The 13882-nt window shown below is 40.7% G+C and overlaps 1 protein-coding gene across 3 annotated transcripts in view; it reads left to right on the top strand.

Moving 5' to 3' along the window:
• The window catches only part of LOC112125929 (dystrophin-like), a 1989526-nt gene that overhangs the window by 1965438 nt on the left and 10206 nt on the right, over positions 1-13882 (top strand). For all 3 annotated transcript variants that reach the window (XM_026648920.1, XM_026648914.1, XM_026648910.1), the window contains 3 exons: positions 1380-1623; positions 1972-2095; positions 5870-5962. In XM_026648920.1, coding sequence (XP_026504705.1) covers positions 1380-1623; positions 1972-2095; positions 5870-5962 — 461 coding nt within the window. The remainder of the gene's footprint in view (positions 1-1379; positions 1624-1971; positions 2096-5869; positions 5963-13882) is intronic.

Raw genomic sequence — 13882 nt, 5'->3', positions numbered from 1 at the left:
TATCTGTACCAGGGCATATAATAAAGAGTTTTAAAAAATAAGAAAATCTAGGCCACTACTTTTGTCAAGTAAGCAGTTATGAGGTCTATAGCCTGTGGTACCATTTTTCACTCTGGGAAGTACTAAAGGGACATCATAGCAGTAAAATCCCAATACAGTTTATTATGCTTCCCCTTTGTGTGAAGATTGCTGCTACGAAATTTTATTTCTTTGGTTGTAAGATGGACTGCATTGTCCATAACTAGGTTTTTAGCTTTTCACCTCCTCTATTCTGCAGAACATGCAGAGGGTGATCTTAAAAAGAAAACTAAGTAACTTCTCACCAGAGAAACGTTCTTGTTTCAAGTGCTCAGTAGAATTCCTTCAGCATGATGGTCTTTGGCCTCACATCTGATATTAATCCTATGGAGTGTTTTATTCAAGACACTGACTAGAAGAACAGTTAGCCCAATGCAGGATTAACAGAGTAGTAAAGTGATGGTAGAAATGTGGCATTCAGAGAATCCTGTATATAGCCCAGCTATTAAAACATTAACAAAATATAAGTCTAATTTAACAGGTCAGCTCATTGCCTGTTTCTCTGTTACTCAATTTCCCATTCTAACAGTTGGTTTGAAAATCTAGTTTATGGTAAATATAAGGGAGGCAGTTTGGTCTGATGTGGTGAATGAGCACAGAGTTGCAAGTGGGGAATTCAAATCCAAGTTCTGCCACAGGCTTGCTATGTTACTCTCTCTGCCTCAGTTTTCTGATCTGTAAATTAGAATAATTCTTGCCTACGTCCTTCACTGCGCTGGTGTGAAAATGAATTAGTGTTTGCACAGTGCTTTGAATAGGCAAAGTGCTATATAAGTGCATTACTAGTATTGTATATACCGTGTATTCTGTGATCAAATAGTAGCATTCACATTTCACAGTACTCACACTTTTTAGCAATGAGCAAATGGTTCATTGTCTGCTGTTAACTACAAAGTTCAGCAAACTGGAAGCTGAACCACACCTCCTGCTTATGCTTTGGGAGGGGCTTCTAGAGCAGTCACCCTTCACCTGCCACCCATGCTCTGGGAAGGGAGTTCAGAACTCTTATGAACCAGAGACCTGACAATGATATCTGTGTTTCAGGGCAACATCCTGACATCCCCGTGTGAAAACCTGTACAAGTTGGTACCTTACCTCTGTCAAACCAAACTCAAACTTTGTAGATTAGTTTCAGCAGACTCGAAGGCAGGTGGTTTGGATGGGCTTAAATCCCAAACTGTGTGCCTATTCCTAATAGTTATATGTGTGATGTGCATTCTGCCTGCTATAGCCAGAGGATGGCATATGCTGTACTATTCTACTTTGTAACGGTAAGGCTTTCCTTTTTTTGACATTAACAGAAACCTGCAGGCTGAATATGACCGATTGAAGCAACAACATGATAACAAAGGACTTTCTCCACTGCCATCCCCACCTGAGATGATGCCCATCTCCCCCCAAAGTCCTCGTGATGCTGAGCTCATTGCAGAAGCCAAGCTGCTTCGACAGCACAAGGGCCGCCTGGAAGCCAGGATGCAGATTCTGGAGGATCACAACAAACAGCTGGAGTCACAGCTGCACCGGCTGAGGCAGCTGCTGGAACAGGTAAGTCCTTAGGCTTTTTCTTTGGAGCGCTAAAGAATGATTTTTCCAAAGCAGAGTTTGAAATGTTATCAATAACTGTAGCACATCAAGAAGTGATATCTGTGAAGTGTAGTCAGAGAGAGGAACTTGATCTTACTGTAGATTGCAAGTGGTAAGATAAGATCACTGGTGTGTGAACGCAGTGCAGTATCTTTTTTAATTTAGAATTTGGATCCATAGCCCATTGAAATGTATTGAATAAAATTGCTGTGTAACCATTGTGGAATATATACAAAATATGGAAATATAAAAATTTGCTCAAATGTGTTCAGCTGTGAATAACCACCATGTTTTATTCTGATATCTCAGCCCCAGGCAGATTCCAAGGTGAATGGTACAACACTGTCTTCTCCTTCTACCTCCTTACAGAGGTCAGATAGCAGTCAGCCAATGCTTCTCCGCGTAGTCGGCAGCCAGACTTCAGAAACCATGGGTAAGATGACAACGTTCAAACTGTCACGAGAGATTTATATTTATATTTTACAGTGTAGGACACCACAAAATTAGCTAAGGGTAGTAAAGATTTTATTCAGTTGTTAATACAAACAACAGTGGGCATTTGCAGTGGGCATTGACTTTAGTTGGCTATTTCTCCATTGTATATCATGATGTAGGCTTTTGTATTTAACCATGGTGCAATGTCACAGATATTTTGACATCTAACAGAAAGCTCCATCAGGGCTTGTATTTGAAAAAACAGGTACCAAGAAAAAGCTAAAGCAAGCTGTTCAGATAACCTCTAAGCTAATAAATTTGATCTAATCTGATTTACACAGACACAGTCTTACTTATGACTAAGTGATTTAAAAAAATGATCAACCATCCCACATGGTTAATTGATGTGATCTTATTTTAATGTACCATTGCTCAGATAAATAGAACTGAGTGATAGGCCACTGACAGGCAGAACCCACCTGGTAGCTTTTATAAATATATTTATGATGATTGGTTGTGGAGAAAGGTTTATTCAGCAATAGTCTTCAGTGAATAATGGTTGGTATTTTTGTTTTTGGTAACGCTTCTGCTGTAGTTTCCTATCTGATAGATATTTATTGCCCAGTGTCGTGGTTCCTGAGGTAACTGCACCTTGGACCCTTCATGGCATCCTTGAGGATACGCCACTTAGGCTTCAGGCCTCTAGTCATCACCTTCCTCAGGACAGGATCCTGCAATCCACTCCCTCCAAAATGGAGATTAAGGCTGCAGATTTCTGCAATTCACTGTGATCACCTGAGCAAAGCTGAGTTTAGTTCAGCACCTGCTATCCTGTTCTTTCCCAAGGGTTGTGACAGGGTTAACCAATGACCAGCCAGACTTCATAAAGCAAAGTATTATTTATTCAGAACAAAAGTATTACAGAGAAAACATACTTTGAAAAGAATCAACTGCTTATATGCATACCTATCTTGCCAGGCAGTCATCAGCCTTTCCCATGGAGCCCTGACAGGTTTCTAAGGGGGGGGGTCTGTCTCTCCAGGTCACACCCAGTAACGGAATTATTTTAAGTAAAGCAGTAATTGTCTAGCAATGTATTCTTACAATAAGCTGGTTTAATTTGGTGACTTCAAAGTACCAATAGCTTCACAAAAGAAACAATTTTAAGGCTATTGGAAATATTCTGATTTGTACAGATAACTAAAATGCAGTAAGCTGATTTTTCTTTTTTTTTAAATTGGGGGAATTAATGTTTTCCTCTATCACACTGTAAAACATATTTAGTTCAGACGCAGAGGTGGGCATGTGTTTACAGAACTTGTTGTCAGTCTTAAATTAAATGGAGGTGACAGATTTACCCTATATTGGATGACTTCTGCTGCCTTGTGAGTGGTAATGCTACCATCATCAAATGCATGATTGGGGCAACAAAATAGACTATGTAGGGATCTCCTACAATAACCAGTGTGGAGTAATGTACCTTTGAGAGAATGTGTAGTGCTGAAGTGATCTTAAAGTTAAATACTAGGGGTGAGAGGAGAGTACAGTAATGAGCAAAGGTGTGTGTGTGTGGCGGGGGTGGGGGGGCGGGGGGTTATTACTGAAATTGCTTGTTTGCTTCTTACTTTAGTTACCCTGCACTATATACAAAATTTGTTACGGACATACTAATATGATTTAGATTAGTGTTCTGAACTGAATTGTGATGAGCTTAATCATTTCATGACCATTTAATTACTTCTTTCTATGTGTTTTCCCTTTTTCCATAAAATCTATTACTTAAACATATGGATGCAAAACCAGAAAGTCAGCAGTTACCAGCCTTCTTATTAACAGATGTATAGATCTTTGTTGTGTCATTAGTTAGGCCAAACATACAGTAAATGGATTCTCATTGTGCATCCTGCTAAAGATGACTCCCATTTAACATAATTTGTTAGACCTAAATTAGTTTTCTGAGACAAAAATGTAGAAGGACAGTAAGATGTTTAATCGATTTCAGTGTAATCATAATGAGACTTCACAGTGAAGCAGCATTCCAGAACCCTGGAACAAAGATCACATGGGATCTTTTTAGCTATGCTAATGTGCAGCACTTTTCACTGTTACAATACAGTTGAAGTCTTTTAGTTGTTGTTGGGGGCTGCTTGTAGGATGTCCGGTTTCATTATTTTATTTAAATACAATTATTTAAATACATTTTAAACTATATTTAACTACAAGTTAAAAGTAAATTTTAGATAATGTTTTCTAATGCACTTAGCATTAAGATAAAATAAACGTATATTGATCTTGAGGGCATGTACAGCTAAACTTGTATCTGTGCTTAACAATACCACTTTGGATATTAGTGCCTGTCCTTTCTCAGGTGATTAATGTTGGCCAGAACACAATAGGATTATTCCCTATTCTTTGAAAATATATATTTGAATCTTTAGGGCCAGATTCTCCCTTCTTTATCCAGGCTGATTCAGGTATTTAGCCTGAGTAGTGGCAAAATCTGGCTCTGAATTTCCACCTTGACATCCATCAGAGGCTGGAAAAGTGACTCTGGTTTTCTTAAGTTTTCAAAGAACAACACCTCTAATGGGGCAACATTTTGTATGAAAATAATTCCTGCCACAAGACTTGAATCCACAGCCTTCTGGGTCCAAAGCCGAGATGCATACTAAGCCTGACAGAAGCAGTGCTATAAGACTTGGATTTTGTCGTGTCCTTGTAGTAGAGATTTCACTGACATGGAGTATCTAAAAAATGGGAGGGTTGGTATCATTAATATTCTTTAGGTGGCATTGCTTTTTCAAGTCCAGTGAGGTAAGATGCCAGGTGTATTCTACACTAATAATAGAGGACTTGTGAAATGGGACAAAGGCTCAAATAATTTTCAAAATGCTGATGCATCTCTGCTTGGGTTATTACAGATGGCAAAGCAGCTTTTGTGTCTTAATGGGGGATTAGACAAATAAGAGAGAATCTCACTCTCATAGATAACCCTCCAGGTGTATTCTCCTTTTAGAAACTCTGCTTTTTAAGCACTTTACTGCTATTAGGCTTCAGATTAAAAACTAAGCAAAATTACCCTTTCCTGTACAATTGGGCAGATGGCATTTGGTTATGTGAAAACATCAGAAAATGTAAAAATACCTGTAAAGATGAAGGGTTCTGAACTTCCCAGTAAGTTTCTGCCTTATAATCAGATTATAGAAATCATTCAAAGGGACATATGGATTTTGCTTTGTTTGAACTGTTTTTAAAACCTTTCACAGTACAATTGAGTGTTCCTGGAGCACCAATCTGATGCAATTAAACTGTCAGAAATATTAATGTTGATGCAGATTTACTCTGCTAGGCAAAGCATTCCTAACATGAAGCCAGCACCATTAGAGAGCTGCTCAAACAGCACTGCTCACAACAGCAAAAATTGGTACCAGTAATGGAATGAGGAAAACTGAAACAAGGACCATCATTTATATGAACTCCCTCCTCTTAGCAGACGTTTCCCCCAGATCAAGTAATCCTGGCATTCTTTTAATGAATTAAAGTTTAAGATGCAGATTTGCCTGATTTTACACAGCTTCATTAAAATGGAAAGCATATAACATTCGGTGACAAAATTACCCCTTAAAATTTAGACTGGATATTAGCCAGGAGGATTTATTTCAAGTGTCCTGCCTCCGTAAGGTACATGGGTGGGAGGGGAAGTACCATAGTGATCTGTTTACCAGATGTTTTTGCAGTGACGTAAATGCCGTGGTTTGGATTTGTTTTTAAGGTGAGGATGACCTGCTCAGCCCTCCCCAGGACACAAGCACAGGGTTGGAGGAGGTGATGGAACAGCTTAACAATTCCTTCCCAAGTACAAGAGGTAAGCTTCAGTTACCCAGAAGCATATATCAGCAGTTAAGAGGTGGTATACCTTCCTTAAAGATCACGCAATATAATATACAGTAGAACCTCAGAGTTATGAACGCCTCAGGAATGGAGATTTTGTGTAACTTTGAAATGTTCGTAACTCTGAACAAAACATTATGGCTGTTCTTTCAAAAGTTTACAACTGAACATTGACTTAATACAGCTTTTAAACTTTACTATGCAGAAGAAAAATGCTGCTTTCCCTTTATTTTTTAGTAGTTAACGTTTAACACAGTACTGTCCTGTATTTGCTTTTTCTTTTTCTCTGCTGCTGCCTGATTGCATACTTCTGGTTCCAAATGTGGTTTGTGGTCAGTTTGTAACTCTGGTGTTCATAACTCTGAGGTTTTACAGTACAAGTACATGTGTATAAGTAGATGGTGTGTGTGTGTGTGAGAGAGAAATAAGCTACTTCTGTCTCTCTCTCTGTTTTTTTCACTCAAGATTATTCAGTTGTTTTTGTTAAGACTAGCTACAAAGAAGCTGTGTTTATATATAAGGGACATCATAACCTCCCCAAAAATCTAACCTAGCTTCCTGGGTGCCCTATTAACAATATACACTCTATATCTGTTTTTTTTCTTAGAATTTCCTCTTTTCCCTTTCCCTTGGTTTCTTTTTTCACAGTCCCTCTGTGGTTTTCAATCTGTATGTTTGATTGTATTTTATTCTCTCTCCTTCTTTCTAAGAAGATTGCGAACCCAATAACATTAGAGTTGGAGTCAAAACTTTCAAACTCACGCTGTTCGAGTTCAAAGTGAGACAAAATAAGATGGCTGCTAGTTTGTACAGAGTGAGAGAGTGTGTGTGTGTGTGTGTGTGTGTGTGTAGAGACAACAGCACCCCTTTCAATTTTCTTGTTTTTATTAAAGTTTGCTCCCTTTGTTTGCTGAAGATAAGCACACACATTATTTGAATTATGGTTTCTAAAGCTTTTTATTTAAGAAAAGGTCTTTTCTGAGCCAGAACAAAACATTCTACTGCCAAGAGAATTGCTTGTATTCAGGATTGGAGATGGAATGATTGTTGGACAGTAGCTACAGTGGTTGACATTCACCTGCTGTGGAGAAGCCCCATAAGTCCTATATGCCACCTGAAGTCCCACTTTTGCCTTATTTTGTGGATGTGCATAGGCTTTGTGCACACCATTTGCACAGGGAGATGAATTTCACACCAAGTGCCTTCTCCAAAGGATGATGTGCCTGCTTCATCCCAAGCAAGGACCTCTGCCATGCGAACCATAACCAATAATCCTCATAAGGTGATGTGATAGGGCCGCTACAAACAGTAGAAAGTGAAGGGAGCAGAGGTGAAAGTAACTTAAAGGACTTACCGGTACGCCGGAGTCCTGAGCAGGGGCGTGGTCTCAACCGGAAGAGGCGCGGCCTCAACCAGAAGAGGCAGGGCCTTTCAAGATTTAAAGGCCCTGGGGCTCTGGCTGTGGCTGGGAGCCCCAGGGCCTTTAAATCACCCCGGAGCTACCAGCTGCAGAGGCAGCTGGGAGCCCCGGGGCTCAGGGGTGAATTAAAGGGTCCGGGGCTCCGGCTGCCGCGGAGCTCTGGGCCCTTTAAATCACCGCGGGAGCCCTGCCTCCGCTACACCGGGACGGCAGAGCTCGGGTGGGGATTTAAAGGGCCCGGTGCTCCTGCCACTGCGGGGAACCCCGGGCCCTTTAAATCCCCTGCCCAAGCCCAGCCTGGGGTAGTGGCGGCAGGGCTTCGGCGGTGATTTAAAGGGCCCGAGGCTCCCCGCAGCGGCTGGAGCCCTGGGCCCTTTAAATCACCGCTGGAGAAGCTGGTCCAGTCCGGCGTACTTTCACCTCTGGAAGGGAGGTTGGAGAATTGAATGGGAAAATGGATAATGGAAATAGAATCATATAGGAAAAACGTTATCCAAGAAAATCCGCTGCAAAATACTTTCACCTAAGTTGATCTCCTTAACATGGTGAGCATATGTGTGCACTATATCCATCCCCAAATTGCACCTATGGTTTAGCCACCAGAAAGAGAGAGCCTGTTAAAGATACAAGCTTCTAAGTCCACGTTTAGGCACCTAAACAGAGTGCCCTGATTTTCAAAGCTGCTGGCTCCCATTGATTTCATTGGCATTTGTGTGTATTCAGCACTCTGAAAATATCTTTGTGTGTCCTACCTATTAATTTATGAGCCTAACCCAGTTTTTAAGACTGTGGTCCTTGTTCATTGTAGCAAACTTCCTAATCAGAGTTGATGGCAATTGAAGAATAATCATTTTGAAAATACAAGCATGTTTGGAATACAGTGGTCACATTTCAAAAGTCAACAATTAATGTGTTATTTAAGCTGCAGTAGTTATTTTCCTGTATTTAAAATAGGAAATTACCACACTATTTCAGATTCCACTCTGTGCTGACGGAGTGTAAAAAGGGTTTTTAATTTTATTTTTTTGCTATAAATTTTATAGCAAACTTAATTAATAAAGCTGACAGCATATAAATGATATACAGAACCTATTGCAAGCAGCGATATGCTGTAATTTGTAGTATATTAATTAGTGTTTTAGTACAGAAAACATTTTTCTGTATGACAAAACCTGCAGACATATCTCCCCTGCTACAATGATTAACACTCCCCACAACACACCTTTCAAAATCCATGGATCCTACACATGCCTATCACAACATGTGGTACAGGGGCCCACTAATCCCATCTTTTTGTCTTATCACTGCAGAGGTGTTAACAGTCCACTCTACCTTGAATGGTCCTTTACAATATGTTCTAACTACTTATGCTAAACCAGTGGTCCCCAACCTTTTCCGTGGGCGGGTGCCGGACGACTAGCCGCCGAGGACCATGGCCGCTGGACAAGCAGCTGCCGAAATGCTGCCGTGAAGCGGCAATGTCAAGAGGCGTCGCCGCTGAAATGCCGCCGTGAAGCAGCGTCATCAAGAGGTGTCACCGCCGAAATTCGGCGGCATTTCGGCGGTAGCGCTTCTTGACGTTGCCGCTTCTCAGCGGCATTTCGGCGGCTGCTTGTCTGGCGGCCAGTAGGCGGGCGCACATGGATGCCTCGGCGGGCGCCATGGCGCCCACGAGCACCGCGTTGGGAACCCCTGGGCTAAACAATCCCTTCCACTTTGCATTTTGCTGTAACCCCTGGGTGTACCTTTCTCACACCTGAGGAAGAGCGCTGTGTGACTCAAAAGCTTGTCTCTGTCACCAACAGAAGTTGGACCAATAAAAGATATTACGTCATCCATCTTGGAATACATGAATTTTCTTAACACAAAGGAAGGGGCAAATTTATGTAGTGGGCTGCATGGAGGTATCAGTTAAAATCATGGGTGAAGTTTAAAAATGGAAAATTTAGTCTAAATATCAAGGAAAGTGTCCTAAGAATGAGCTCCTATAAGGCTGTGAAATAACTTCGCAACAGAAAGATTTTATTTGTGACTTCCAAAACAAAAATTGAAATTATAAAATGTATAACAGGGACAAATCCCCAGTCGCAGGGAGTTGGGCTGGTGATTTAATATGACTTTTCCATCTCTAACTTCTATGATTGTGAGCAGGTGTATTAAAAAGAGCATCAGAACTTGGTAGCATTTATTTTGAATAGATTTTAGCACCTTTGTTGTAAAGCAAGTCTTGCAACATGTAGAAAACTAAGCATACAATCATAGAAACGCAGGCCTGGAAGGGTGCCATGGTTGGAAGGGACCCTGAGAAGTCATCAAACCCAGCCCCCTGTGCTGTGGCAGGACCAAGTAAACCTAGACCATCCCTGACAGATATTTGTCCAACTTTGTTTTTAAAAACCTCCAATGATGGGGATTCCACAACCTTCCTTGGAAGCCTGTTCCTGAGCTTATCTACCCTTATAGTTAGAGAATTTTTCTTAATATCTAACCTGAATCTCCCTTGCCGCAGATTAAGTCCATTACCTCTTGTCCTTCCTTCAGTGGACATGGAGAAGAGTTGATTACCATCCACTTTATAAAAGCCCATAACACATTTCTAGACTATCAGGTCCCTCCCTTAGTCGTCTTTTCTCAAGATTAACATATGCCCCGTTTTTGTTTTAAATCTTTCCTTACAGCTCAGGTTTTCTAAACCTTTTATCATTTTTGTTGCTCTGCTCTGGACTCTCTCCAGTTTGTCCACATCTTTCTTAAAGTGTGGCACCCAAAATTGGACAGACTACACCAGCTGAGGCCTCACCAATGCCAAGTAGAGTGGGACAACTACCTCAATGACATGCCCGTTAATTCACCCCAGAGTATTAGCCTTGTTTGCCGCTGTATCACATTGTTGACTAATATTCACTTTGTGATCCATTATAACCCCCTAATCCTTTTCAGCAGAATTACCACCTAGCCAGTCATTTCCCATTTTGTAGTTGTACATTTGATTTTTCCTTCCTAAGTGAAGCACTTTGTGGTTGTATTTATTGAATTTCATCTTGTTGAATTCAGATCAATTGTCAAATTTTTCAAGGTCATTTTGAATTGTAATCATGTTGTCCCAAGTACTTGTAACCCCTCCCGGCTTGGTGTCATCTGCAGATTTTATACGCATATCTCCATTCCATTATCCAAGTTATTAATGGAAATATTGAATAGTGATGGGCACAGGACTGACCTTTGCAGAACCCCACGTTATGCCTTCCCAATCTGACAGTGAACCACTGATAACTACTCTTTCAGTACAGTCTTTCAACCAGTTGTACACCCACATTATAATGTTTTCATCTAGACCACATTTCCCTAGTTTGTTCATGAGAGTGTCATGTGGGACTGTGATCAAAAGCCTTGCTAAAACCAAGATATTTCACATCTACTGCTTTCCTTGTATCCACTGGGCCAGGAACCTTGTCCAAGAAGGAAATTAGGTTGGTTTGGCATGATTTGTTCTTGACAAATCCATGCTGGCAATTCCTTATAACCTTATTATTCTCCAGGTGCTTACAAATGGATTGTTTAATAATTTGTTCCACCTTCAGATTCACTATCAATTCTTTACTGTTGGTCAGAATCAAGTCTAAAATAGCTGACCCTCTGGTTACTTTTTCACTTTCTGAAACAAAAAATTGTCCCCAAAACATTGAGAATTTATTGGAAATTTTCTGTTTTGCCATATTACATTTCTAACAGATGCCTGGGTAGTTAAAAGAACAGGAGTACTTGTGGCACCTTAGAGACTAACAAATTTATTAGAGCATAAGCTTTCGTGGGCTACAGCCCACTTCTTCGAATGCATATAGAATGGAATATATATTGAGGAGATATATATATACACACATACAGAGAGCATGAACAGGTGGGAGTTGTCTTACCAACTCTGAGAGGCCAATTAAGTAAGAGAAAAAAATAAATAAATAAACTTTTGAAGTGATAATCAAGATAGCCCAGTACAGACAGTTTGATAAGAAGTGTGAGAATACTTACAAGGGGAGATAGATTCAATGTTTGTAATGGCTCAGCCATTCCCAGTCCTTATTCAATCCTAAATTGATTGTATCTAGTTTGCATATCAATTCCAGCTCAGCAGTTTCTTGTTGGAGTCTGTTTTTGAAGTTTTTCTGTTGTAAAATAGCCACCCGCAGGTCTGTCATTGATTGACCAGACAGGTTAAAGTGTTCTCCCACTGGTTTTTGAGTATTATGATTCCTGATGTCAGATTTGTGTCCATTAATTCTTTTGCGTAGAGACTGTCCGGTTTGGCCAATGTACATGGCAGAGGGGCATTGCTGGCACATGATGGCATATATCACATTGGTAGATGTGCAGGTGAACGAGCCCCTGATGGTATGGCTCATGTGATTAGGTCCTATGATGATGTCACTTGAATAGATACGTGGACAGAGTTGGCATCGGGCTTTGTTACAAGGATAGGTTCCTGGGTCAGTGTTATTGTTCAGTGATGTGTGGTTGCTGGTGAGTATTTGCTTTAGGTTGGGGGTTGTCTGTAAGCGAGGACAGGTCTGTTTCCCAAGATCTGTGAGAGTGAGGGATCATCTTTCAGGATAGGTTGTAGATCTTTGATGATGCGCTGGAGAGGTTTTAGTTGGGGGCTGAAGGTGACAGCTAGTGGTGTTCTGTTATTTTCTTTGTTGGGCCTGTCTTGTAGGAGGTGACTTCTGGGTACTCGTCTGGCTCTGTCAATCTGTTTTTTTCACTTCAGCAGGTGGGTATTGTAGTTTTAAGAATGCTTGATAGAGATCTTGTAGGTGCTTGTCTCTGTCTGAGGGATTGGAGCAAATGCGGTTATATCTTAGAGCTTGGCTGTAGACAATGGATCGTGTGGTGTGTCCTGGATGGAAGCTGGAGGCATGTAGGTAAGTGTAGCCGTCAGTAGGTTTCCGGTATAGGGTGGTATTTATGTGACCATCGCTTATTAGCACAGTAGTGTCCAGGAAATGAACCGTGTGTGTGGATTGATCTAGGCTGAGGTTGATGGTGGGATGGAAATTATTGAAATCATGGTGGAATTCCTCAAGGGCTTCTTTTCCATGGGTCCAGATGATGAATATGTCATCAATGTAGCGCAAGTAGAGTAGGGGCATTAGGGGACGAGAGCTAAGGAAGCATTGTTCTAAGTCAGCCATAAAAATGTTGGCATACTGTGGGGCCATGCGGGTACCCATAGCAGTGCCGCTGACTTGGAAGGTATATATTGTCCCCAATTGTGAAATAGTTGTGGGTGAGGACAAAGTCACAAAGTTCAGCCACCAGGTTAGCTGTGACATTATCGGGGATACTGTTCCTGATAGCTTAAAGTAGTTAAAGTCTCCCATTATTATCAGGACTTGTGTTTTGGATATTTCTGTCTCATAGCTCAGGTCTCAATAAGTAGATCTTGGGAAAAGTAGGTGATGTCCCTGTATAGCTTTTTATAACTTTTTCTTTTTTAATTTAACCTTTTACAGTTTTTAAACAGTACAGAAAGAACTCTGTGCTCCTTGAAGAGCCAAAGGTTGGTGCTGAAAGCAGTTTAATTTCTTCAGGGGGAATTTCTGCTGAGTACCTGATGATTGCTGTCCTTAAGGAATTTTCCTTTCCTTTTAATCTGAGGTTTCCCATCCATGTTCCCATTGCTGTGCTGCTCACAGCAAATTCACAGCTGCTGCAGCTGCCTCAGACAGCTGTTATGCTAACGCAAAACAGATGTCAAAGCCAGAGGTCTGACATTTAGAGGAAATGTACTATTAAATACCACCTCAGTGGCTTATTTAGCCCTGCTAGATAATGGGCCACAGAGGAAAATGTTTTCACACTATACTTGTGCACAAATTACACAGTCTTCAAGGAGTTTATTGACAGTAGATAGAGATCTTGGCTTGACAAAGAAGCAGCAACAATATGCGATTTTAAAAATAAGGGCCAAGTTCAGTCCTGGTGTTTAGCAGGTGAAACTCCACTGAAGTCAGTAGAACTGCACCTACTTAAAACAAATCTCATTGTGATCCACAATGTATTTTGTAGCTAAGGTTTGCAAATGCTGTTTATGAATGAACACAGAAGAACATTATCCTGAGCCCACTGAACTCAGTGGCAGAGTTTCTGTGGACTTCAATGGTGCACAGTCAGGGGCTTAGATAGTAAGGTGAAAGGAGTCATATAAGTACTTAGAAGAACATAAACCCAGTTGTAAATTACAATGATTTTTTGGGGGTCAAAATTCAGCTTTATTAATTTGTCAAGATACCATTTAATAAAAAGGCCGCCTAGCATGGCTTACTTAGAAGAATTATGGTGAGCTCAGGGCAATAAATAAAAAATGGCATTGAAAATAGATTTATCATTTGCAAGTCTGCTTTTATTTTTTTATCCCACTTTTATGTACACACACACACAAACACACTTTCAGCAGTGCATTAGCTATGCTTGAATACT

The sequence above is a fragment of the Terrapene carolina genome, unplaced genomic scaffold (assembly GCF_002925995.2).
Source record: "Terrapene carolina triunguis isolate 2854851 unplaced genomic scaffold, T_m_triunguis-2.0 Scaffold22, whole genome shotgun sequence".
Classification (NCBI taxonomy): domain Eukaryota; kingdom Metazoa; phylum Chordata; order Testudines; family Emydidae; genus Terrapene; species Terrapene triunguis.
This window is presented reverse-complemented; position numbering and strand designations above follow the sequence as displayed.